Source organism: Salvia hispanica, chromosome 5 (genome assembly GCF_029641045.1).
Source record: "Salvia hispanica isolate PSC_SH4W2 chromosome 5, Shi_PSC_v1, whole genome shotgun sequence".
NCBI lineage: Eukaryota > Viridiplantae > Streptophyta > Magnoliopsida > Lamiales > Lamiaceae > Salvia > Salvia hispanica.
This window is the reverse complement of record NC_142696.1, coordinates 43507716-43534086: the sequence shown is the minus strand read 5'-3', so window position 1 is coordinate 43534086 and position 26371 is coordinate 43507716. Positions and strand designations below refer to the sequence as shown.

The 26371-nt window shown below is 39.0% G+C and overlaps 8 protein-coding genes across 9 annotated transcripts; 5 read left to right on the top strand and 3 right to left on the bottom strand.

Annotated features, from left to right (window-relative positions):
* Positions 1–1307: 1307 nt before the first annotated feature.
* Positions 1308–2654, top strand: LOC125189281 (class V chitinase CHIT5-like). The gene is made up of 3 exons (XM_048086573.2): positions 1308–1934; positions 2039–2523; positions 2626–2654. The coding sequence occupies exons 1-3, from the start codon at positions 1309–1311 to the stop codon at positions 2652–2654; spliced, it is 1140 nt and encodes a 379-aa protein (XP_047942530.2). The 5' UTR covers position 1308.
* Positions 2655–4001: 1347 nt separating this feature from the next.
* LOC125189282 (two-component response regulator ARR12-like) lies at positions 4002–6923 on the top strand. Its single transcript, XM_089058880.1, has 7 exons — positions 4002–4155; positions 4484–4636; positions 4719–5093; positions 5173–5249; positions 5417–5682; positions 5815–6448; positions 6686–6923. Exons 1-7 carry the CDS (start codon positions 4044–4046, stop codon positions 6755–6757), a joined length of 1689 nt encoding a protein of 562 aa, XP_088915006.1. The 5' UTR covers positions 4002–4043; the 3' UTR covers positions 6758–6923.
* A 33-nt stretch (positions 6924–6956) lies between these two features.
* Positions 6957–9081, bottom strand: LOC125187537 (uncharacterized). The gene is made up of 3 exons (XM_048084147.2): positions 8669–9081; positions 7423–7446; positions 6957–7340 (listed from the first exon to the last, which is right to left on the bottom strand). The coding sequence occupies exons 1-3, from the start codon at positions 8853–8855 to the stop codon at positions 7045–7047; spliced, it is 507 nt and encodes a 168-aa protein (XP_047940104.1). The 5' UTR covers positions 8856–9081; the 3' UTR covers positions 6957–7044.
* Positions 9082–9714: 633 nt separating this feature from the next.
* LOC125186096 (VAMP-like protein YKT61) lies at positions 9715–13524 on the top strand. The gene is made up of 6 exons (XM_048082413.2): positions 9715–10105; positions 10439–10536; positions 10645–10749; positions 10850–10915; positions 11386–11472; positions 13234–13524. Exons 1-6 carry the CDS (start codon positions 9775–9777, stop codon positions 13282–13284), a joined length of 738 nt encoding a protein of 245 aa, XP_047938370.1. The 5' UTR covers positions 9715–9774; the 3' UTR covers positions 13285–13524.
* Positions 13525–14120: 596 nt separating this feature from the next.
* UGT89B1 (UDP-glucosyl transferase 89B1) lies at positions 14121–15681 on the top strand. The gene has a single exon (XM_048085066.2). It carries the CDS (start codon positions 14209–14211, stop codon positions 15607–15609), a length of 1401 nt encoding a protein of 466 aa, XP_047941023.1. The 5' UTR covers positions 14121–14208; the 3' UTR covers positions 15610–15681.
* Positions 15616–16667, bottom strand: TIL (temperature-induced lipocalin). The gene is made up of 2 exons (XM_048085069.2): positions 16226–16667; positions 15616–15913 (listed from the first exon to the last, which is right to left on the bottom strand). Exons 1-2 carry the CDS (start codon positions 16595–16597, stop codon positions 15728–15730), a joined length of 558 nt encoding a protein of 185 aa, XP_047941026.1. The 5' UTR covers positions 16598–16667; the 3' UTR covers positions 15616–15727.
* A 339-nt stretch (positions 16668–17006) lies between these two features.
* LOC125188292 (APO protein 4, mitochondrial-like) lies at positions 17007–19018 on the bottom strand. 2 transcript variants are annotated; one of them, XM_048085067.2, is made up of 2 exons: positions 18660–19018; positions 17007–17987 (listed from the first exon to the last, which is right to left on the bottom strand). In XM_048085067.2, exons 1-2 carry the CDS (start codon positions 18914–18916, stop codon positions 17297–17299), a joined length of 948 nt encoding a protein of 315 aa, XP_047941024.2. In that variant the 5' UTR covers positions 18917–19018; the 3' UTR covers positions 17007–17296. The 2 variants fall into 2 exon arrangements, with proteins under 2 accessions (XP_047941024.2, XP_047941025.2); XM_048085068.2 differs by having other exon boundaries at positions 18674–18813.
* Positions 19019–22724: 3706 nt separating this feature from the next.
* On the top strand, positions 22725–26313 carry LOC125189225 (putative late blight resistance protein homolog R1A-3). Its single transcript, XM_048086514.2, has 2 exons — positions 22725–24901; positions 25207–26313. Exons 1-2 carry the CDS (start codon positions 22809–22811, stop codon positions 26207–26209), a joined length of 3096 nt encoding a protein of 1031 aa, XP_047942471.2. The 5' UTR covers positions 22725–22808; the 3' UTR covers positions 26210–26313.
* Positions 26314–26371: the final 58 nt, after the last annotated feature.

The following is a 26371-nucleotide window of genomic DNA, read 5'->3' as shown; positions in this document are numbered from 1 at the left end:
AGTATATTATAATATTTTAATAAAATAATGAAGAATTTAATGTTTTTCACAAGAGTGAAATTCCAATCTATTATCTACTCTCTCTCCCTCTCCAAGTATTTCTTCGAATTAATACGTATCAGACTCTTTTGCAGACATATGAATGTGATACGACTCTCTCATGATATTTGCTCCGAATTAATTAATGAGATTGAAATTGGACTGCAAATCCCCGTTACTTTATGGTTGAGGCAAAACTTTTGAACACATAATAAATAGTTAAAATTTTGAAAAACAAATGCCAAAAAGTCAATGCATTGTAAAGTAAGTGTGAAAAAAATGTTACTTCCTCCGTTTTCTCATAATTGATGTGAAATTTTTCGACACGGAGTGTAAAATAAGAAAGGAATATTGAGGAAATACTTAGGGGTGTCTCCGGTGGCGCTCTTCCCACTAGGACTTCCCACACAAAATTCATGCCACGTCATCACTAGGACTTCCCATTTCACTAGGACTTCCCGCAATAAAATTAATAAATTCACAATTAAAATTAAAATTTATGGAATTAAAATTTCGACACGAGCCGTATTTATAGAGTTTTTTTTTTTTTTAAATTAATTTTCGGTGGGACGTCCTACCCAAGCCACAGTGGCGGACGTCAGATATGACGTCGGGCTGAGGGGTGAGGACATGGGACAGGCACATGGGACGGGCGTGGGCGCCCTTCCCCTTCACTACGGCGGACGTCGGCGACGTCCTACCAGGACTTCCGCCATTGGAGACACCCTTACGGAGTAATAGATAAAAAAAATAAAAAAGAAAAACGTATAAAAGATAAAGTAAAAAGTGAATAAAGTAATAAAGTAAGAGAGAGTAAAGTTAAAAATAGTAAAAAGTTATTGTATTATATATGAAAATGACTCAGAGATTTGATTCAACTGTAAAAAAAACTTTCTAAATGTAAAAATGCCTCGATAAGAAGGAATTGACTGCTATATTGTATCTTCAATATTCAACCACAAAACTGAAAAGATTTTGACCCTTTGTTTAGCTGAATATTTTGTCAAACAACAATTTAAACTACAAAATCAAAACACCAGATTAACAAGTTGAAGAAAATTGTGCCTCAAACAAGAATCTATTCATAGTAAGACGCACACAACAAACACACAGCTTTGTGTTCTTGTGAATGTCCTCATAGGCATCATAAACATAAACATACATCATGCTAATTAGATCCAACGTTCCGTTTACACTGCTAAATCTATCCACCTATCTATATATACAAGCAACAGCATAGTTACTTCCTGCAACAACACAAACTAAAATATGGGTTATCATAAAATTCTCTCTCTTCTCATCACCACTCTCTATGCATCGTCCCATCATATTGCAGCTTCTCCCTCTCCACCACCTCACCGTGGCGGCGTAAAAGCCGCATACTGGCCGTCGTGGCAGGCAGAGTCTCTCCCGCCCTCATCCATACCAACCGCCTACTTCACACACCTATTCTACGCCTTCGTCCTAATCGACCCAAACACATTCCAAATTTTACTCAACCCCAACGACGATCAATGGATGCACGCCTTCACCTCCACCCTCCACGCCTCCACCCCTAAATCCAAGGCTATCCTCTCCATAGGCGGAGCAGGGGCCGACCCCGCCACCTTCTCCGCCATGGCCAGCTCCTCCGCCTCCCGCTCCGCCTTCATCCAATCCTCCATCACCGCCGCACGCCACCACGGCTTCGACGGCCTCGACCTCGACTGGGAATTCCCCAGCAACGCCCAAGACATGTCGAACCTCGCACTCCTCCTCAAAGAATGGCGATCCCTTCTAAACCAAGAGTCCCTCGCCACGGCCCAGCTGAGGCTGCTGCTCTCGGCCGCCGTTTACTACTCCCCAGACCTGTCGTACCCCGGGCCCCGCGCCTATCCCGGGGACGCCATCAGGAGGTATGATACAGATATTTTTTTCATATTTCTACCTAATTTTCTCCATAAATCTAGAATATTACTCTCATTTTATGTTTACTATTTCTGGCAATACGTCGTCTAAGGTATGTGGACATTTTAAGTCCAATGTGCTTTGACTACCACGGCGGATGGGAGCCGAATGCGACAGCGGCGCACGCGCTGCTGTATGATAGTAAAAGCAACGTGAGCACTAGCTACGGCGTGGCGGCGTGGAAGAGGGGCGGGGTGGGATCGAAGCAGATAGTGATGGGGATGCCGGCGTATGGGCGGACGTGGATGCTCAAGGATCCGGATCAGCACGGGATCGGGGCGCCGGCCGTCGGAGCGGGCCAGGGCGGCGGCGTGCTGGTTTATTCGGCGGTTGTGGAGTTCAACGCTGGGAATAATGCGACGGTGGTTTTCGACAACGCGACAGTGTCTACGTATTCGTATTCTGGGACGAATTGGGTTGGATACGACGATGCTACTTCGATAGCGGCTAAGGTGAAGTTTGCTAAGGCTCAGGGGCTTGGAGGCTATTTCTTTTGGGCACTTGGTGATGACAGCAACTGGACTCTTGCTAAGACAGGTATATATAATATTCAGTCTTTAACTTTTCTATATGGTTTATCAGACTTTTAAGTAAAATCATCTTTGGAATAATGGTCATAAACTGTTTTCTGTATTGCAGCCTCCATGACATGGGACAGTGGAAATTGAAGGTTTTTTGTTTTTCATGTGTATCTGTATTTTCGAGTTGTACACTTTCATTATGAATTATGAAAAATTGATGCTCCTTTTGTAAACCATTGTATATATCGAATTTTTTATCGCGATTACATAAATACAGTAAATAATACTACAAACTTAAAATCGCATAAAATTGGAGCTAAAAAGTAAAAACTACGAAAGTTTATACATATGCATAATTATATTTGACCTATTAATCACCAAAATGGAAATAAAGCACAAACATGGTCAACTTTTTTTCCTGTTATGAATTATCAAATTTTAATTCTATTAAAATAGATTTTAATCATCACATGGTAACAAGACCAAAATAATTATATTGCTTCAATTTATGTTAGTATGGGAACAAAAAAAAGTTCTACAAAATAGAATACTATAGCCATTTAAAGATTACAAGTAAAGTGGCTGAAAAATGAAAACAAATCAGTACTCTGCAAAGTGCAAATGAGTCACGTTATAGAATTTTTAGATTTTCTAATTTTTTTGATAAGAAAATTCAGATGTTTACAATTGTGAATGATTTCATTATTTCATAGTACTAGTACCTTTTTGTATCTTAAAATCAATTAGTAGAAACAATATTTGTGAGTCTTGAATTCATACCCTTCCAACTGATATATATGTAAAAAAAAATAAGATGAAGAGATTTTGTTTTAAATTTGGTGATAGATATCATTATTAATAACCTTTCCTTTTTCAAAATAGGGTAATTTTGCAGTGCTGAAAGATGCCAATGATTTTCAGAAAAGGAAAAAGGGTAATATAATAAGCATTCAAGTTATAAATAATTTTAACGATTCTGAATAACTAGATGGAGCCACTCTCAATTGATAACAACGTCTATAAATAGCCGTAACCAATTACCATATGTCACAAACAACCATTTGTAGGTTGCAGTCGCGCAGGGAAGAAATATGGCTAAGGAAACCTTTTAAATTTCCAAAAAGAGCAAAATTTTTCCTAATTTAACTTTGAGACCCAGGCCCATAAACACTTACCAAAAATATTGGTTGATGCAAATCCAACGGTGAAGATCTTAAGTTGTTAACTTTGATCTACGGAACACAATAATTTTCACAAGTCCTATATAAATACTCGTGTTAGAGACTGTATCAGCATTCTCTAACAAATCACTTAGTTGAGAGACAGAGAGGAGACAGGATTTAATTCTTCACTCTGCTGGCACACGCTGTGTAATTTTTGTTTGTGTCTGTGATAACTTCCTGTCTTCTCAGTCAATGCTTCACAGGATGTTAAAAGAAGCTCTTTTTCATGTGGGATTTTGGCGGGAGTTTTAAAGCAACTAACTTTTTTGTGTTGGAGATTTGATTTTCAGACTCTGATTTGAAATTGTTAAAAATGACTGTTATTGATGAGAATTTCCCGGCGGGGATGCGTGTTCTTGCTGTTGATGATGACCCAACTTGCTTGAAGTTATTGGAAACTTTACTCAAAAAATGCGGCTATAATGGTTTGTTTTTTCTTGAAAAGTTTGAATTTTGAGTTGTTACTTGGTCGCCTATGGAAATTTGGTTTGTCGAATTCGCGTTTTCAGTTATGTTGTTTTGTCAGTGTTCCTGAATTCTGTTGTTGAAACCATGTTTGGTGATTTTTTTGAAGTCATAGAGGGAGGGATAAATGGTTAATCACGAGATACAATAAAATTTTGACGAGTCGAGAGTAAACAAAGCAACCAAACGACCCCTTAATGAATCCGGGATTTTGATTCTTTTGGTTAAATTACTAACTGCCGAATCCACTGTTTTCATGAATAAGACATATTATTATTATTTCCACAGTCACTACAGCGAGCCAGGCGAGGGTTGCGTGGGAGATGATCAGTGAAGACAATGACAGATTCGACTTGGTGATTAGCGATGTCTACATGCCCGACATGGATGGCTTTAAGCTTTTGGAACTTGTTGGTCTTAAGTTGGATATACCGGTTATCAGTAAGTGCACCTCAACCTAAATTTGTGTTTATTATGGTGGTTTGTTCAGCTTGTAACTTGTTCTGATGCTATGTCGTTGCAGTGTTGTCGGCAGATGGTGATCCCGAGCTTGTACTTAAAGGGGTTAACAATGGAGCTTGTGACTATTTGGTGAAACCTATTCGGATTGAAGAGCTGAGTAACATTTGGCAGCATGTAGTAAGGAGGATGAAGTGCAAGCCTAAGAACCAGAATAATCAAACCAAAGCTCTTCAGGCAATTGGAGAAGGTCATGGGTCTTCATCGGACCAAAATGATGAAAAATGTAATAGAAAGAAAAAGGATGATGAAGATGAGGACGATGGTAATGATGATGAAGATGAAGAAGACAATGTGCCACGCAAGAAACGCCGGGTTACCTGGACTAAAGAGCTTCACATGAAGTTTCTCCAATCAATTAGTCAGTTGGGAATTGAAAGTGAGTTCTACACAAATTTCTCCTTTTGATATTGAACTTCCTAATGTCTAATTTCCTTTGATTATGTTTCTCATTGCAGGGGCCGTTCCCAAAAGAATATTGAACTTAATGAACGTCGAAGGCATTACCCGCGAAAATGTGGCGAGCCATCTCCAGGTAATAATATTTCCTTTGCCTATGAAAGTATTTGCATCCTTGAAAATTACATCTAACCATTTAGTGAATAAAATCATGAACTAATGGAATAGCCTCCTATTTTAGATGCAAAGAAAATTATCTTCTCTTTTAATACTCCGTAATTCTTGTTACTTATTGTCCTGCAGAAGTATAGGGGTTACCTGAAAAAAATTAATCCTGCAACCGAACAAGCAAGCATGGATAATGATCCCGGTGTCATGAATATGGGTTCATTGGATGGATTTGGAGATTTTAGTGGAGCAAGACCAACTAATGTTGCATTATCACCTTGCACGGGGGGCATGCTTGGTCGAGTAAACAGTCCTGCCAGTGTGAATATTCATAACCTTACTCATTCCACTCTAGTCCATCCAAGTCAAGTTCAAAACGTGAGCAACTCCATCGATTCAGTTGGGGAAATGCATTACGTCCTTCCAACTTCCAATCGAAATACGAGTTTATTTCATGGAGTTCAGCCGTCTCTGGAACTGGATCAGTTGCAACACAACAAGGGAAATGCAAATTTCAACAATTCGAGAATGTCAGTTTCAACACAACAAGGGAAATGGAGTTCAACTGGAACCGCTCTAAGCAGCTTGAACAACTTGGCGAGTGGTCCCATGAATAATCCGCAGATGCTGCATGGAAACGCGAGTAGTGGAGGGTTTATTAATCAGTCGGCTTCCTTTGCCTTGGAATCCATCAATAATGGTGTTTCTCATTGGCAGAAAAGAGTCGAGGCATCTGAAATGCACCCAAATCCTCTGCTTTCTGCTGAGCCTTTTCACAGTCAGTTGCCTTTAAATGTTTTCAGTGATAATAACTCTTCAGGGGCTTATTTACAGAACAACCCTATTGTTCTTTCTTCTGGCTTCGAAGTTTCTAGAGAAATGCAGTGCCAGGTAGGGTCGACGGGCGATGTGCAGAATATGGCCCAATGTTGGGCAGAACAAGGGCAGGGTAGTGGGGTCTTGAACCAGAAGATGGATATGCATACTGGTGGCGGATCAAGCGTTGGTGCTTCAGCTCTTGTGCAGCAGAATGTAAAGCTGGCTACAGAATCCAGATCAAGTTCTAACGAGGACTTGCTCTTCTCCGAGCAACCAAAGTTACTGCCAGGATATACTCCTCAAGGTTATGATCCGATGGATGAACTGGTGAATGTTATGCTCAAGCCGGTAGGCAATCATTCGACTCTATCTTAACTTTTTATATCACACTTCCTCTGCACTATCGTAGATTATCATTAGTTTGTGCTATACTAACATAGAAAACTTTGATGCCTCCATTCAACTTTATGGCCATAATTATGTTGCATTTTTTTGTTTCTTTCTTTTCTGCTCAGAAGCAGGATTATGGATATATACATATATGTTACTAATATATAGTACTTATCATGTTTTCTTGATTTGTAGCAACAAGATGAAGCTGTGCCAGATGATGAGCTTGCGTTTGCTAATCACTCGTTTGGCGCAGGCACGCAGTAGGAGCTTCTCTTCAAGGTTATCTATATTCAAAATTATCATTTTTCTGATAGATCCCTTCTAGCAAAGCTTTATTCTAGTACTGTTACTTTTTTTTTTCTTGTAACTCCCAGTTACAATGAGCATGGAGAAATTTGGATTTTGTTTAGTTTAGAATTTTTGGATGAAAGTTTCAAAATTTTGTTGTTAGACACTTGTAATCTTAGCTGCAGCAGAATTTTGAGATTTCTGCAAACTTTAAAACATTGTACAATACCTAAACAATTCATTACAGAGCATCATTGCTACAGTTATTCCCAACCAAGAAGTTTAGCTCTTCGTTCCCACAAAGCTGTTATCTTCTTCTCCCGAGTAAGTAGCAGGGCAGCTCGTTCGCGTGCTCCCTCACAGGTTTCTGTGGCAACATTGCATTTCTCAGCTTCCTTGCGATATTCAGAAGCCGACTTCCTTGCTTCCCTCAAAGTGATGTTCATGTGTTGCGATTGTTGTTTGCCTACAGCGTCATGCAATCTTAGCTCCTCGGATAATAAGTCCACATATTGCTTCTCCATCTCTTCCTTGAGATCAGGATCATCTCTTCCACAATCTGCCAGACCACCATGATTTCTTCATGCTAACTAAATTCACAAAAAATGTTCACTAAGAGAAATTCAGTCCAATATTCTTACCTTTAACAATGAGGTGAGCCAAGCCTGCAAACACCACAGAAAAACGCACAAGTTATAAAATTTCATAAAGGGTCAGTAAAATTGAGTTTCCAAGCTACAAATTGTTGTGACTCTCCATTTTAAGAGTCAAGCAAACATAATCTAAGAATATGAAAATGAAGAGAAATCTAAAGTACCCAAAAGTTTCTACAGAGAACAAATAACTTCTACTACTAGTTAATAACGGATGAAATAGCTTGTTGGTAAAGAAGGCCTAACTCAACGGTTCATTTGCATCTTCCTTCACTAACGTATTTCATTCTCGTGTTGCTCTTCTCTCTTTCCTCTTGTTGATATGACAAGGGAAAGGGAAGACAGGCAATAAGAAATACACAATTAGAACTAAACAAATGCGACTAAAAATTGGTGTACACTTGGACAGGAGAAGGTGATAGCAATATTGCAGACAAACCAGAAGAGTTCAAACAACTTTTTCGTCTCTGTGACAAAACCTGCTCAAGACCTTAATCAGACGAATAGCACCTAGGATTTTGATCTTAAAATTATCACTAAAAAACTAAGAATTATAATTACAAGAGAATAGAAGACAGAGAAAATAAGTTCTAAAGGCCTTGGAGCAATTGGAAAGGTGAAACCAACCAAGGATCTGGTTCCCCTCATTGTATATCAGCATCTAAACAATATATTTTCACTCTTTCCTCCTACATTATGGCTTGGAAAAGTTACTGTACAGGTAGCTCAGGCAGCACAGCAACTCGGTTCAGGAATAAGAATGCCTTAAACATGCTCCAAAATGCAAATTTACTAAATAATCTTATTTCTGGAGAAAAGAGCTTCACAGTCTGTCAATCAGCATAACCTCTTTACTTCATGTAGCCATACACTAACACAGAACTTGGAGTAAATTACAATAACAGCAAGCACATATACACGCACGCTGCTATAGATCATAGGAATAGATGAAGATAATCTCGTGTATATTGAGACTAAAAAGAGTGCTTCAAAATTTTCCATTGGCATTATATGCTTATATTTTCCCCAATAGTATCAGTTGTCGCAATCAAATTAACCTTTATTCCATTTCTTTAAAAAAAACACCTTTGAGTAAACAGAGCTGAAGATGAAAAAGGGCAAATAATGCTGAAACACGCAGAGCTGAATTCATAGTAAAAAAGAGTAGAAACATTATCAAGACTTCAATTTTATCAAAATAGAAGCAAAAAAGCAGAAGGAAAGAATGGCGAACCAGGAGAAATCTGTGAGAGCGATTGAGGTGGGGAGCAATGGCAAATGCATTCAGCGCAAGAAGCAGAAATCCCCTTGGAGTTGAAACCCTTCTTCACTTTAAAAAAGAGAGCTGGCCCACAAACGCAGAGCGATAACACCACAGCAAGAATCACCAAACTCCATTTCACTGTTCTCCCGCCACTCATCTCTCTCTCTCTCAACTCATCCAGCAGCACTACCAGTGGTGAGTTACTGCTTTTTACTCTTTCTTTAATATTGCGAACCTGCGATGCAGTCGGGTAGTTGATTATAGTTGCTACCGTCTGATGCGGAAATTAATCCATGAATCAATCTTCTTTTATTTTGTCCTTATTTCTTCTTTTTTTTTAATTTTGGCTATGTAGTGAACTGATGCCAGCCCAACAATGTATGTCTGAATGTCAGCGACTGTCCTCTTTTCAATGTTGCTTTTTCCTTTAATTTCATGTTTTTAATTCCACTCGATCCCAATTATTTTACGCTTCACGTGATCTACTTACCCCTTCCCTCTTCACTGATTGTCTGAATTATAAAATATTATTCTCAAATTATACTTTTTCCATTTTAGAATAGGAGTCTTAACTCACAGATTTTAAAAATAATGAAAAAATTAATCAAATATGAGTCCTACATTTTATAGTAATATGACTATTAAATTTTTTTTTTGCTAAACTTTTTAGTTATACTATGACATTTTGATAATTAAATTTATAGTTTTTAATATTTTAAAAAAAAATTGCGCTGTAATAATATAAAATATGTGTAACATAAATTTACTCCTTTCCTTTTTAATGTTAGAATATTTTGCTTTTTGAAATGGTAAAACACATTCAATTTAATCATCAAAATAAATTACTACAATTTAAGTTAGCAAACATTTGCTTCAAAATAAAATATGTACATATCATTGAAACTTTGTGATAAAGTCAATACTACTACAAAATAATGAAGAAATACTACTATGAAACATAAACCAAAAATTGAATTAAATTAAAAGGAATAACTTCAATCGACATCGTAGTATAACAAAGAAATAAAATAATGTAATGCAAAAATCCAATAACGATTTGCTGCAAGAAAATAGAAATGCAAAGTGAAGAGCATCAGATCCCCCATCATAAACACTTTTTTAATTCTGCGATAAGAGAATATAGAATTTCAAATTTTTATTACACCAAATTTGGGTTTCTCGCCTTCCGTAACGAGTGCCGCAGAGAGAGAATGGTGAAGATCACGGCGCTGACGGTACTGAAATGCATCCCGGAGGGCGCGGATCCGATTATATTGGCAAACGCCACGGATCTAAGCAGTTTCGGATTTTTCCAACGCCACAGCGTTAAGGAGTTCATTGTTTTTGTTGGTCGGACCGTAGCTAAACGGACGCCGCCCGGACAACGCCAATCGGTGCAGCATGAAGGTCAGTCTCATACGATTCTTCATCAATTTGTTGATTGATTAGTTTTTGGTTCGATTTGTCTAGGGATTGTGCGGATTTTAGTGATTTGAGGGGCTTTGCGCTTTGTTTAGCTTATACACTATCTTTTACTTTGGTGTGTATTATTCCCTCAAGTTTGTTTTCGAATTGCTGGTTTATGTTTTTTGTCTCTCTTTGTTGTTGATTACTGATAACTTATTTTGATGTGTATGCTGTGCGCAGAACATGTAGTTGCTTGTTTATTCAATTTGTTATGCAAGGTAGTCTATTAATAGATACAATCAATTAACATCTTCTTTGATTGTTATTTATCAGAATACAAGGTTCATTCTTATAATCGAAATGGCTTGTGTGTATTGGGGTTTATGGATGACCACTATCCTGTTCGAAGTGCATTTTCACTGCTCAACCAGGTATCCATAATCTTCTTGGCTCATGCTACAGTGAAAATGTTTTGACTTTGCAAGGAAAAAGACCTTTTTCGTAGTATGAAATTGAATGAACTTTTTATTGTTTGGCAGGTCTTCGATGAATATCTAAAGAATTTTGGTGATTCATGGCAAACAGCCCAAGCTGACAACAGTCAAGAATGGCCTTATCTAAGTGAGGCACTTACCAAATTTCAGGTATGCTAGTCAAGAATTGCAATTTTTCTCAGTGAACATTGTTTTCTTTTTCTCTCCATGTATTGTAGTTTACTAATTTAGTACCCCTGTAACTGTTCAGGATCCCGCTGAGGCGGACAAGCTGTTAAGAATCCAGCGGGAGTTGGATGAAACTAAAATTATTCTTGTAAGTAATCTCTTATAACTTTTTTTTTTGAGTTACAGCTTACAACTCACACACACCATACTCACAATGCACTAGTTAGAGGGGAAGCACATTTCCACCTGAGTTGCAAATTGTCACCAATCTCTTCTAACTCTGCTAACTTCTCAACATTCTAACTACTTAGGTGTATTTTTTTCTTTCACTTGTTTTTTTCAACTATGCTCCTCATAATTTGAGATTTTAAATTCACATTTCTCATTTCGTGTGATATATTGAAGATTAGAAGATTGTACCATGTAGTTACTGAAAGCCTGTACGGGGACTACTCTGCACGGTCTACTCTAGCATGTATTTAGAATTTTCGTAATGCTAGATACTGTTGGTTTAGTTAAGCTTCCAAGTTAATACACTAAGATCTTTGTGATATTTTCACCTGATCCTCTATCTTAACCTTTTTATAATGATATACTTGTATTTGGTTTTTGTCTCAGCACAAAACTATTGACAGTGTGCTAGAACGAGGTGAGAAGCTTGATAGCTTGGTTGAGAAGAGTTCAGATCTCAGTGCAGCTTCTCAGGTTTGTTTATTGTTGGATCATCTGGTGCCTCTAAAATAAATCTCCAAGAGCAAATGGTCTCTTATTTCCCTGACATAATTGAATCATGAACCATTAATCTGTTGTATGTGTTCTACAGTGCATATGATTCCACACGATCTACACCGAGAGCACCCTTTCATCCTTATTTGATTTCTTAGGATATGTTTTAATAAATTGAAAAAAGAAAAAACATTTATCTTTCCCCCTGAAGAAAATCGATAACGTTAAAATGTACTTATATTTTATTAATGAGTCTAGTTGCATGTTATACTATTGTTATATAGTATCCTTGGCTTTAGGGATGGCAATGGGGAGGTCTGGGATGGGATGGGATTTTCCTAGGATCCACTCAGCCTGGGAAACATGTGGGCCAGCTCAGTAGCTCCCGTCTGGCCCTGCCCTGTCATGAAACCCAGCGTGTCTAGTCTGCTGCACCCCCAGTTTACTGTTTCCTTTATTTTTCAACTATTTAAAATAGGGTTCTTCTTTACATTCACAATTTAAGTTGGATTACAGAACTTGCCGATCTGCAAGAATGAAGTAAACAAATCAATAGTAGAAATCAAGAAAATAGAATTTCTTGCATTGATGGCAGTGGAAGAAAATTGAGAAAATAGAACATTAATATGTCAGTATATTTAGTGACTTTAAAGTGGGAAGAAGAGGAATATGTAGGGGAACAAAACCAATGGCAGGGATGAGGAGGGCTCATGGTGTCTATTACTAGCATCTGGAGTGGTGGGTGTGTCCATGGGTGAAAGTGCAGAATTTGGGCAGACGTAGCTGCTGAGACTCTCAGAAAATGTAATGACAGAAGAGTCACAGGGAAATGTAGCATGTATATGCATTAGAGAAGTGGTGATGTGATGAAGGGAAAGGAAGGGAAGTGGTTGGATAGTGTCTAGAATGAATATATGTATTAAAATGATTAAAATATGTGGAATAAGTCTGCTAAAATTCACTGACCCCAGATCCGTTTTGTTCCTGTTTGACTGGAGTCATACCCTTCTAGGGACCTGTCTGACCGAGTTGAGACTCTAGACCCACCTCGACCTGGCCTTTTTTCTGTTTTTTTTTATAATCTGTCCCATTGCCATCCCCACCTGACTTATCTTTGATCTCAAACCGTATTGAAAATTCTATAAGTTGCACTGTATCAAATGTTGAATAAGTTTAGCAGTGGTTGAATTTTTCCCTAAGATGATGTCATCATGGTTACTGGTGATGAGCATAAGCAAAAATACTCTTAGTGGGCATTTACTTTTCATGATTATTAAAGATAGATTGGGAATTTTTATCCTCATTTGTAGGATTTCTCCAATTCTACATGAATGAGATATGAATCAAACAAAATAAACTCAAATGATAGAAATTATCAAGGTCCCTTGGGATATCCCAAAAACTCCAATCCTTCAAAGTTCAAAGTAAACTAGGGATTAGTTTTTCCAATTTTATATATCTAAGGTAATCTTCAAAAGTACATGACCCTATAAAAGCCCAAATGAAGTTAAGCTCATTTTGCTCCTCCGGCTTTAACTTTCTGGGAGTTGTAAATTTTTTGACTTTATCAGTTAAGTTTTTATTCTTTGGTGTAGATGGGGTAGACATGGTGGTTTTCCTTAATGAGATGCTTAATGTAGTTAGAAGTGTTCTTTTCTTCGACTTGTTATGTGTTAAAGAATTGATAAATGTGAAGTTCTTTTTTTGCTGATCATTCTGATGCAAGTTATTTCGAAACAGATGTTTTATAAGCAGGCGAAGAAGACTAATCAATGTTGTACTGTACTGTAAATGCTTCAGAAAGAAGGGGATGATCTCATACGTGGCTAAGTTGTGTTGATGAATTGATAAAATGTGAAGTTTGGCAGTGTTTATATTGCTTGTATACTGTTTTGAGGCTCAAATCTTTGGTTGCTCCTCCTCTCTGTCACCACATTGTTTAAAGGTTATAATCACGTTGGCAGTGTTGGTAATATCACAATGCAACACTGTTGTTCTTTTTTATAGCTATAATCAGCTTACTTTTATTAATTGATGGAGTATTACAGTTGATATATAGTATAAAAGGGTACTTATGTTACCAGTAATCAATTGCATATGAATTAATTGTTTTCTAAAGCACATTAGATTAATGTGTAAAAATAGAAAACAAACTTGATGTTCTTGTTTAAGTTCTCACATGCATGCATGCGCACGTTCTAGGCAGGGCACATGATACTGCTCCCGAAATCCCCATTTTACCCTTGATGGCAGCTGAGCCCTCTGCATGTTAAAATGCCCCAAACAATATCGACTAATAAGCAATTGGAAGAGTGTTTATAATTAATCGTTTAAGATGTGAAGAATCGCAATGAAATTGATTCCCTTGAGTTATATTGACCCAGCACGAAGTAGTTAATATGAGGATCTAGAATTTTCGGTTAGAAATTTTGCTTGTACATATGTATAGAGTTTGTTAAGAATTTTACTCTCAGTTATTGAAAATATATAAGTTAACAAATTCGATTATCATAATACAACTAGAACTGTATTTATATTAGGTAGTCGGTGGTGATAATCGTGCCCAACACGTTTACCAATCACAATTTGTCAATCGCAAAATACTTTTTAAATGTAATTAACTCCAATTAATTTATGTACAAATACTGGCTTATCAGACTTCACATGTTCAACCAAATTCATTCAATTCTTGTCTAAGTTTAATCAAAATCCAGAATGCACACACACGTGCTAGTATTCCCATTCCCTGCTCAGGGCCACATGATACCGCTCCTCGACCTCACCGCTCAACTCGCCAGCTCCGGCCTCACCGTCACCGTCGTCGTCACCCCCAAAAACCTCCACTTCCTCGACCGCCTCCTCGCCGCCCACCCCACCTCCATCTCCGCCCTCTCCCTCCCCTTCCCGCCACACCCCGCCATCCCCGCCGGCGTCGAGAATCTCTTCCAACTCCCCCCCGACGCCTTCCGCTTCATGCTCCACGCGCTCGGCGATCTCCACGACCCTCTCCTCCGCTGGTTCCGCAGCCACCCCTCCCCGCCCTCCGCCATCATCTCCGACCTCTTTCTCGGGTGGACCCACCACCTCGCCTCCCAGCTCAGCATCCCCCGCTACGTCTTCTCCCCCTGCGGCGCTCTCGCCATTTCCATCATCAATTCACTCTGGTGTGAGATTCCGACGAGGAGAAACCAAGACGACGACCACGAGGTCATTCGGTTTCCAAAGATTCCAAATTCCCCGTTTTACCCCTGGTGGCAGCTGAGCCCTCTCTATCAGAGCTACGTGAAGGGAGACCTAGTTTTGGAATTCGTTAAAGATTCCTTCCGCGCTAATACAGTTAGTGATGGGCTGATTTTGAATACGTTTACGGAGTTGGAGGGTGCTTACTTGGACTATTTGGCTAAGGCGTTGGGCCATAATCGGATATGGCCCATTGGGCCACTTTTGCCTCCTATTGAGATTGGGGCAGTCGGCCGGGGCGGATCGAGTTCGGTACCCATTTCTAGAATATCCGCGTGGCTCGACACGTGTCAAGATCGAACGGTGGTGTTCGTATGTTTCGGAAGCCAGACATTATTGAGTAACAAGCAATTGGAAGTGTTATGCTTGGGATTAGAGAAAAGTGGAGTCAAGTTCATATTAGTGGTGAAGGATAAAATAGAGAGTGATTATGGAGTGCTTCCTGTTGGATTTGAGGACCGAGTTGTGGGGAGAGGGGTTGTGATCAGGGGATGGGCTCCACAGGTTGTGATATTGAGACACAAAGCGGTGGGTGCCTACTTCATGCACTGTGGTTGGAACTCGACATTGGAAAGTATCACTGCTGGAGTGCCGATGATGGCATGGCCTATGGGCGCTGACCAATTTGTCAACGCGACATTAATAGAGAACGAACTCGATATTGGGGTTCAGGTATGTGTAGGCGACGAGGCCTTGCTTAGTTCGGATGGGTTAGCACGACATGTACTCGAAGCTACATCGCACAAGTGGATGGATAGAAGGGCTCGTGCGATGGCATTGAGCAAAGTTGCACAAGATGCAACCACTAGTGGTGGAACTTCATTCAACAATTTGGACCATTTTGTAAGCCACTTATCAAAAGAGCATAGTAAGTAGGAGTACTAGATAAAAACTCTTAGCATGTTATATTATGCACAAGGAGGAAATAAGACGAAATATTAATATGAATACATAGTCTTCTTGTTCAACATGGAGTACTATCTTATACTACATCCTATTTTCCAAAGATGGATTTAAGCCACCAGATGCCTTTAGTGTCGTTGGTGGCGTTCTCAGTTTCGGGCGGGGTATCAGATTGAGGCGTTTTGTGGAGCTTGCTCACATCGTATCCTTCCCCTTTGGCCTTCTCCACCAGCATATTGTATGTCTCCTCATCAATATGAGCCTTCCTGCTCAGAATCTGCAACACAAATTCACTAATCCTTTTACTCCTCCCACACTACTAATGTTTGGTAATATAGGTCCTAAAACCATAAACTTTAGGCGAATTCTGGTACATTTCCGATCTTAAAAATCACACTCTTTTAAATTGTGTTCTCTATCCAATCCAAAAATAATTTTGATCTTATATATTGCCGATTTCCAAGGGGGGCCCAAATTCCAGATCTAGTTACTAGTTTTATTATAAACAATCAAGGAATATTCGTAATTAAAAATTAAAAAATTAGCATTTGTGTTGCTCTACAGCAGAAAAATGAAAGAAGGAGCATACCCATAAATAATTGCGGGAGGGCTGGCCAACTACAGCATACTGATAATCAGCATCGAGGTAGAGAACCCAATAATCACCAGTGATGGGGATGATAGGCAGAAAGGGGGGAACGTAGAATTTGACTTTGAGCTTAGCCTCATCGCTGTTGGAATCGGCTTTGTAGGCGGTGCCTTCGATGTAGCCCCTCTTCCCATCCGTCCACGTCTCGTTCAGCACGTGAACCGTGCCGTCGGGGTTCAGACTGTAGGTGGCGCGTGTGTCCACGCCGCTTTTCGGCTGGAATCTCGACGGGAACGATGCGATCTCGTACCATCTCCCCATGTATCTCTCGATGTCCAGCCCCTTCACTACTTGCATCTCTTTCGTCGCCATTGTTTCTGACTGTATTTTACTTCTGCGTCTAATGTCTATGGGTTTTGTGAATTTGGGGAAGGAGGAGTATATATTTTGTCGATAGGGTTTTTTGAAAGAGGACGTGGAGCGTTGAGAGCCTTATGATTATACTCTATCAACATTCTTGAATAATTGAGAACCTACTCGAATATTTTCCTGAATAATGATTTTAAAGGAATTTGAATCTTGTGGACAAAGTTTCCAATCTCTTCGCTCATAAGCATAGCACACTCATTTCAAACCCAAAAAATATAACACCAATTTTGAGTAAATAATTTAGTGTGGAGTAGTTAATTTCTTATAAAATTGAATTTTGCTGAAATCGTAATTAGGGTGGTAATTGGTGAAATATGGTCTAAGGTGGCATGATGAATAAATCAAAACAAAGTTAAAAAATAATAAGTTTCAAATTACACCTAAAAATAATTAATGATCGAAATGACACAGAGGGTACTACTGGTAGTCTGGTATATACTGTATACAAAAACTGTTGCTCTTGATGTTTTGCAGAAAATCACTATAGGATAAACCAACCATTGGGGTAAAAAAAATCCCAATTTCTACTCTAAAACCCTCATTCTTCTCAATTCTTCTCTTCCAAGTTCTAACAAACTGTTTGAAATCACGCCAATCAATCAACCACCATATCGTCGCCGGCCACGGTAGTTGAATATAAGATCACACAGACGATTTAGGGGGAGCAGTGAATCCATCAACTTTCATCATGCAGAAGTATTTAGATGGGGCCAATGCACCAGCCTTACTGCACAGATCCACAACAGCAGGGGCGTGACCATAATACTTGCGACCCTGATCAACGAGCACAGCTGCATCCTGTCGGCGTCTGGACCAAACCACATTAGACGGGACTAAGTCCTCCACAAACGCCCTCTTCCACCAATGAGAACTCTCATCCTTCAACACCCCACATGCTCGTGCTCTGTGCCCCGATGACCCAACCTGCACTTCCTTACAGAATTTGCACACTCTCACCGGATGAGCACACAGTAACTTGTGGACTCCAGACCGAAGCACCTCCCATGCATTCATGGTTTGTCGGGCTATCAGTGTCTGACCATAATGTGGAAATGGTGGAGTAATCAGACTAGATGAAGTAGTACTTGGGTCGTTGACATCCACTCCAACCTGCAGGCAAAGCTCCACAACTGCAGGAATGCATTGATGATCAAATCTTTCATTGACATCCGGGAATATCTTCTTCTGCAGATGGAGAACCTCTACAGGGACTATAACATCGTTTATGCTTGCTTTTACCCATTCGTGGAACTTTTTATTTGTACGATGCCGGTAGCCATGACATGTTCGGATCAAGTGACCACTTTCGCCTATATAAACTTCCGGGCAATATCTGCCACAAGAAAATACTCCTATAAGAATGAACAGCGAATTATACTGCATTGGAGAAGTAAATTGGTTTTAACACGAAACAATTTCTTCCACCGCTAGTCAATCAATTTCTATGTTCAATACTAAAACAAGCTGAAAAATGTATTCTTGTGCAACAAATAGAAGTTGAGAGCTAAAGCTTCACATGTCAAATTATGCAACCAATCTCCAACAATAGAAACACAAACAAACTGAAATAATCAGAGAATGTGATTCAGAATATAGCTACACGATTGATTAGAATCATAGGGAGTAATGTGAAATGCTATAAATGCAATTCATCCACAACGTTTCAATACAAGTAACAGAGACAGCAAAATATGGCAGCGGATGCAAGTAAGAGATTTTAGAACCGGACAATACCAAACAAGTTCATTTTCAATCAGTTTATCTTAACTAGAAAAACAACAATTTAGTCATACTTTAATGTCATCCAACATAATCAATCTAATCTTAGTTGTCAATAGAAATACTTTATTGGGAGACAACCAATTTGATTCATCAATTAATCAGAAGTCACTATTAAATCTCCCAAAGACCAATAATAGTTAAGGAGAAAAGAGGCGCAGAAATGAGCTGCAAATTCATTTGTATTTTAATAAAAGAAGAAGATGGGTAATATTAGTATAAGTACTTGCAAGTCCAGACCGGAATGTGGCGAATGAGGATTGATACGCCGTCGTAAAGAGCGTTTCGTGCTCGGAGGACTTCACGCGCCACCGGAAGCGTCTGTTTGAGGGGATCATTCTTGGTTTGCGCGATTCGCTTCATTATCAAAGGCCCCAGCTTCTCCAGATTCACGCTCAGACGCGAATTTGAGCTGTAATTTCTAACCCCTTTTACAAGAATTAGGGCTTTATGTCGCCATACTTTAAGATTGCCGTAGCTCATCTCAATCCCAGAATCACGAATTGGACATACGCTCTCAAATTCTATTCAATTCTTACTAATACAGTAATTCATAGAAAACCACATAGAATATCAGAAGATTTGGGTGTCAAATAACACGGCTGATATGCATATAGTCGTGCTCAAGCCGGGCCAGCCCACTCGAAATAGGTGTCAAACAATGGCCCAAAACGGAGTGCGGTCCATGTCCATACAATGAATATTCTAAAAGACCATGTAGTGGAGTATAAAATATTTGTAATTATTTATTATGTTTGGTTCGTCGCTGAGATTCATTTTAAGAGAGTGAGAGAGAATTGAGTTGGGGAAAGAAAGAGTGATGTGTAAAATAATGGAAAAGACTTATATTTATATATAAAAAATAAAAAAAATGGAAAACGCGTTACATCATTCGGATCTATCGTCTGCACCTCAGCAATGGGGCGGACGATATATCGTTCGCCTCTTAGTCCGCGGACAATTGATTAGGCGCGCTCTAAGGATTTTCTATCATCCGCCCACCTACAGTAGCAGACGATGCATTGTCCGAAGCATCATCCACCCCACTGTGGATGCTCTGACAAACTCTAGCAAACTTAATTACTTACCTGACTACAGTTGCCAACTAACATATAATTATGCAATTGAGAAATAATGTGAAATAGATTACAACATATACATCGGGACCATTGACAGTGATAACATGAGTACTACTCCCTCCGTCTCATTAAAGATGACTTACTTTTCTTTTTAGTTTGTCCCAACTAAGATGATTCATTACTTAAAATGGAAACACTTTTATCTCTATATTATTCTCTCTCGTACTTTACTCTCTCCTCTCAACATACAAAATAAATTTGCATAAAATCTCGTGCCGTCCAAGAAAGGGGTCATCTTCCTTGGGACGGAGGGAGTACTAATTTACTAGTCTGCAATGGCGGCGAATAATTGAAGCAAAATTATGTTACTATTGTTTTATTGATCCTTTTTCTTACTTAGCTGACTTACAATTGCCGGCTAACATATAATTATGCAATTGAGAAATAATGTGAAACAGATTACAACATATACCATGGGACCATTGATAGTGATAACATGAGTATTAATTTATAAGTCTGCAATGGCGGCGAATAATTCGAGCAAAAATATGTTACTATTGTTTTATTGACCCATTTACAAATGATAATCTGCTAGAGTATCACCACTTTCACCAATAATGATAAACATCACTCGGCTGTATTTAGACTTGCTCAATGTTTATCGAACCAATAGTTAAAACCAAAATCGTAACGGTCGGTTATTATTCCAAACCTAAACCGTGAGAATTTATCCAAATTAAAACGGTCGATTTTTGAACCGTGGTTCGGTTTAGGTTCAAAAAATTTCGAACTGAAACCGTGCCAGTTCCAGACGATTCCAAATCAAAACTGCGAAAAACCGTAAAATCAAGCCGGAACCGCAAAAAAAATAGGCAGTCCAGAACCGTAAAAAACCGTTGGTTCAGAACCGAAACCAAAACTGACGGTTTTGAAACCGGAACCGTAACCGCGCGGTTCGGTTCCGGTTCCGCAATTTCCAAAACCGGAACCAACAGTTCCGAACTGTAACTGCTGGTTCCGGAACCGTGGGCACATCTTGTTGTATTCAACTATTGCTCACGCTAATTATTGCTTATCTTTAGACCACTTCATGTTATATGATGTAATGGGATAGTGAAATGAAATGTGATTTTATTTATTTATTTTATGATGAAATGGGATGGTGAAATGAAATGTGATTTTATTTATTTATTTACTTGGTATGTAGAAATTATATAAATATATAAAGAAAATCTAGAGAAATATCCTCTTTTTATTTCATTTTCACATATATTTTATTTTATTCCATTATATCAAACATCGCTTTAGATCATGAATTGAGATATGGTAAGAATACAGATATTTGCCGTTTACTTGACCCGCAAAAATTGAATACTCATATCCAAAAGATTTGTCTAAAGTGCATACTTGAACCTGACCCAAAGTGCATTAGGGATACCCAAACATACGCAACACGAATATTTAAACATGGTGAATTGGGACCCAAATAAAACAAAATACAATACAACACCGGAAAAGATAAATTAATATTAATGTGAATATTCAGAATATTCAATTATTGTGTTCATTTTTATTTTAAAATAAATTAAAATTAATGTGAATATGTAGAATACTCAAATGGACTAATATGTATATATCACATTTACTCCCTCCGTCCACGAAAATTTGTCCCAGTTTTCCATTTCCGTCCGTCCCCCAAAATTTGTCCCATTTCACTTTTACCATTTTTAGTAGTGGACCTCATATTCCACTAACTCATTCTTACTCACATTTTATTATAAAACTAATACTTTAAAAGTAGGACCCACATCCCACCAACTTTTTCAACTCACTTTCCATTACATTTCTTAAAACCCGTGCCCGGTCAAACCGGGACGAATTTTCGTGGACGGAGGGAGTATTTTATAGTAGTATAAAACTAAAAAAAAGGAAACGTTCAATTTAAAACACATGAGTGACTTTACTAGAATTGACTATGCGAAATGCAAAAGTGATTATCCATCTGATTAACATATAGTAGAAGTAACAGTGATACAGTTCCTGACATTTCTGTCATTAATTATAAATCATCAAGTATCTAAAGTATCACACACTCTAATTATGTGCAATTCTCATTTAAATGATTCCATTCGATGGTGACTAATGTTGTATAGACGAAAGAGCTTTAAACAATACTCACTTCATCCCCTAAAAATAAAATTTTTGAAACCGCATAAATTTTAATGTAAAATTGGTAAAGTAAGAGAGAGATACGAAGAAGAGTGTGTTAGTGGAAAATAAATCTCACCTCATTAGAGATAAATTAATTTTCTAAAAATAAAATTTCTATTTTTAGGAGCGGTCATAAAAAAAGAATTTCTTCTTGTAGGAAACAAAGAAAGTAATCCGAGTATTAACCGGATATACTCAATACCCAATAATTTTTAAATTCTAGGATTATCCAATCACATAAAATCAGATATCGGATATTCAACTAATATCCGACGGATATCGGGTTGACTAAGGGTAAACCCAGTAAATGTATCCAATATGCGATTGAGTTAATAACATGGGGAATTTATCAAAACAAAAAAGAACATGGAGAATATGTTTTGTTTACTCCCTTCGTCCACTAATAAACGTTCCATTTTTATCTTTTTATCAATCCATCAATACTAGTCCTATTTATCTTTTACTACCATTTTTTGTAATGGCCCCCAAATTCCACTAATTTTATCTCACCCATATTTCATTATAAAACTAATACTCATTCTATTCGCGAATAGAAGTCCTCTTTCATAATTACCGTAAACAGTAAATGGGTTCTACAATCCACTAACTCACTTCACTCGCGTATCATTTAAAATTAATACTCTCTCCTTCCCATTAAAATATGGCAATGGATATGGCACAAAAATTAAGACAAAATTGGTAAAGTAAGAAAGAGGAGTGGATTGGTAAGGTAAAGTAAGAGAGAGTATGAGAATGATAGTTAAAGTAGTGTTAACGGATAATGAGACCTATATTATTAAATTGATATAACTTTCCAAAAATTGAATGCACATATTTTTGTGGGATGGAAAAAAATGGAAAGTACACATACTACTAACTTTTTCTCACTCATTTTCTATTACATTTTTTAAAACTCGTATCCAGTCAATATGACTTTGTAACGGTGGATGAGGGAGTATTCTAGATGGAATATTGAATCGAAAATAATACTCCACTTGGTCAAGGGACACACTACACTGTGGTGTGCAGCACCGACGCCTCCCTGACCAAATAGCCAGCGCTCCTTATCTCTTGGGCGAACGAAAATGGAGCGTTCATCAAGATCTAACTTGTTGGGACTTTTTCAAATGATAATACGGTGGAGGAAGGCCACCGAAAACAGTTGCAACTGGAACGATCTACATCTCTCAGTTGTTCGCAACTACTTCTCTAAGTTCTCAAGCACCTCCGACTTGGGAGAGGCCTCCATTTTTACCAACATCGTCGCTTCTTTCACACGAGAGCTTCGCCATCTCTTCACGGTGCCCAGCTTTGAAAAGCTGTATGATGGCCACACCGACGTTAAGAGACATCAGCTTCTGAAAGTCTTTGTGAGCTTCCTTCTTCAATTGCTACACCTAAGAAGGGACTTGTCTTTCTGCTCAAACTGCGCTAGCTTTGACTGTCTTGACAAGGAGCTGAGGTTTCTCCTCACCGTTCTTTCCGACACATCACTGATGTTGTTGTGTGACGCACGTCAAGAATTCCACAAACTCTTGGCCGGAATTGAAGCCATCGCAAATGAAGCTGGAGCTTTGGTGCATTCCTTGTTTTTCGAATCTGCGGAATTGGATGAGGGGCTTGCTGCATTTTTCGACAATGTTCAAGTCATGGCAGCTGGAATCAGTGAGTTATTGAATTTTTTGCCTTGTATGGGGAGATGGGTTCCAGGGACTTGTGTGGCCGACTCGCTCCATATGGTCGATTCTCTAGTTTACGATCTCAAGGAGGGTTCCATGAAACCGGAGGACAACGGGATAGCTGATCACATCGAAAAGCTGCACCAGGGGCTCACCTCTCTGCAGTCTTGTTTCAAAGATATAAGGGCGCTACGGCCATCAGAAATTGAAGAATTTAGAGATCCGCTGATGCGAATTGGAGATATGGCTCATGAAGCTGAGTATTTGATAATCTCTTTTCTGGGTGGAGATGCTCCCCTTTGGTACATTGCCAAGAGGCTCACTGATGTAAACAACAGGATTCAGCAAATGGGGACCGAGCTTCACGAGATCACCATGATTTGGAGACTCAGAACTGTCCAGTGTCTTAGCAAGCAACCAGTGATACAACCTGAAGAGAGTAGTATCGAGGTCAATGATGTTGTAGTTGGTTGTGAGGAGAAGACAAGATATCTGTTAGATCATTTACTAGGTAGGTCAGAAGGCCGACAAGTTATTTCAATCGTTGGAACGGCTGGACTTGGCAAGACTACTTTAGCTAAGAAATTGTACAACTACCCCTCAGTTCAATGTTGGTTTGACAGGCTCTCGTGGTGCGTAGTTAGTCAAACATTTCATAAAAAGAAGGTGTTGATTAAGCTTCTGACTGATATAGCGACCGAGCTAGATGATAAGTTGGTCTTGCAGCTGGAAGAGGAAAGTCTAGTGGAGCACATATACAAGACTCTGAAGAGCCGTAGGTACCTGATTGTGTTGGATGATGTATGGGATCCAGATGTGTGGTACGATTTGCAGACATGTTTCCCAGATGATAGGAATGGAAGCAGGATATTGTTTACCAGTAGAATCAGAGATGTAGCTCCACCCGACACCACGATTTATGCAATGCCTTGTTTGCTGAAGGACCAGTGTTGGGCGCTTTTAAGGAAGAAAGTGTTGGGTAGCAAAGCCTGCCCTCCTCAACTGCGAGCGGCTGGAAAGAAAATTGCAGCTAATTGCTTCGGAGTTCCACTCGCAGTAATTGCTATTGCTGGGATTCTTTCATCCACGGACTTGGAGGAGCAAGCGTGGGAACGAGTAGGAGGAAATGTTGCCTCGTGTATTTTTGATGGTGGAAGCAATTCAGTAATGCGAGTTCTGGAGCTCAGTTACAAGCATTTACCAGAGCATCTCAAGGCATGCTTTCTTTATTTTGGGGCATTTAGAGAAGACGAAGAAATCTCAGTTAGAGAGGTGACGAGACTGTGGGTGGCTGAAGGATTCGTTCATAAGGTAGGTGACAAGGGTGTGGAGGATATTGCTGAGGAGTATTTGATTGAGTTAGTTGACAAAAGTCTTGTCATGGTTGCTAAACGGAGATCAGACGGCGGAGTCAAATCTTGTACTCTACATGATTTATGGCGCGACTTGTGCTTCAGAAGATCTACTGAAGATAACTTATTGAAATCTGTTAAGAGCAAGTAAGTCTCTTCATCTATACAGAACTTTGAACCAAAACACGGAAGGTCATTGTTAGATAACGGACAGTAGTTCATTATTTGTTTATTTTTAGTACTACAAACAAACTTAGATGAACTTCGTGTTACCTAACAATGACCTACGTGTTATAGTTCTGCGTTCTCCATTTAAAACTAATTTTGCATATAATACAATGTGTTACCTAATAATGACCTATGTATTATAGTTATGCGTTCTGCATTTAAAACTAATTTTGCACATAATATGTGCTTATGTTGTTTATAAGCCTTATTTTTTTTCTCATCAGTGATAACTTAATAAGCGAGAGAGGCTACCGTCTTAAAGCGCTCCAACACTCGTCGACATCCTACTATTGCCAACACGTACGGTCTTTCCATGGACGCGGTTTAATCTCGACGTTCTATGTTCGTGACATGAGATCACTCCGAGTGTTGAGTTTCTACTATTGTTATAGGCCAATATATTTTATGGGAGTGCAGTATCTAGTGAACTTGAGATACCTGGTTATCACTTACTTGCCGCCATCTATAGGCAGGCTTACCAATCTGGAGTATCTCCGCGTGGAGACAGAGGAGGAAGTGCACCTTCCTCCCGCAGTGATGAAGATGCTCAAGTTGAGATGCATCCACGTCAACACCGAAGCAATATACGACAAACACTGCAGTAGCTCCGAGAGGAACAATATAGAATCCCTGTCGCGTGTGCGGATCAGCAGGTTCGAGCACCAAGAGATGCTCAAGAGTTCGCCCCATCTCAGCAGACTCAAATGCTGGTACGACGCGTACCAGCATTTCGATCTCCGCTTCCTCGCACACCTCGACTCGCTCACGGCAAGATTCTGGCCTAATATGAAGGAATTTGAGTTCCCCTACAACATCAGGAAGCTGAGCCTACACGGTTCCAAGTTTTCAAGTGAGAAGATGTCGATAGTTGGGAAACTTAAACAGCTAGAAGTTCTCAAATTGCGATCTTGGGCAATGGTGGGCCAAGCATGGGAGACGAGAGATGGTGAATTCCAACAACTTAGATTCTTGAAATTGGATAGAATAAGCATCTCTGAATGGAAGGTGGAATCGACCGAACATTTCCCTAAGCTTCAAAAATTAGTGTTGAGCTATTGCCCCAATCTGGAAGAGATTCCAACCGAAATCGGAGAAATCGGGCCGCTGGTGATGATTGAGGTGAGAGGGCAGTGCCTGGACTCACTCGTTGAATCGGCAAGGATAATTCATCAAGAACAACTGGATATCGGAAATGACGATCTCAGCCTCGTCATTTCCACTTACTAATTTCCACTTATTTGTTACAAAACAAATGAGTATGCACTTTTATTTCACCATGTATTGACAGAAAAGAATGTTCATATGATTAAAAGAACTCTTAATTGAAAACATATTTTAGAATGAAATTCGGCCAATTAATAACATATGCTTGAATATATGGGCATGAAA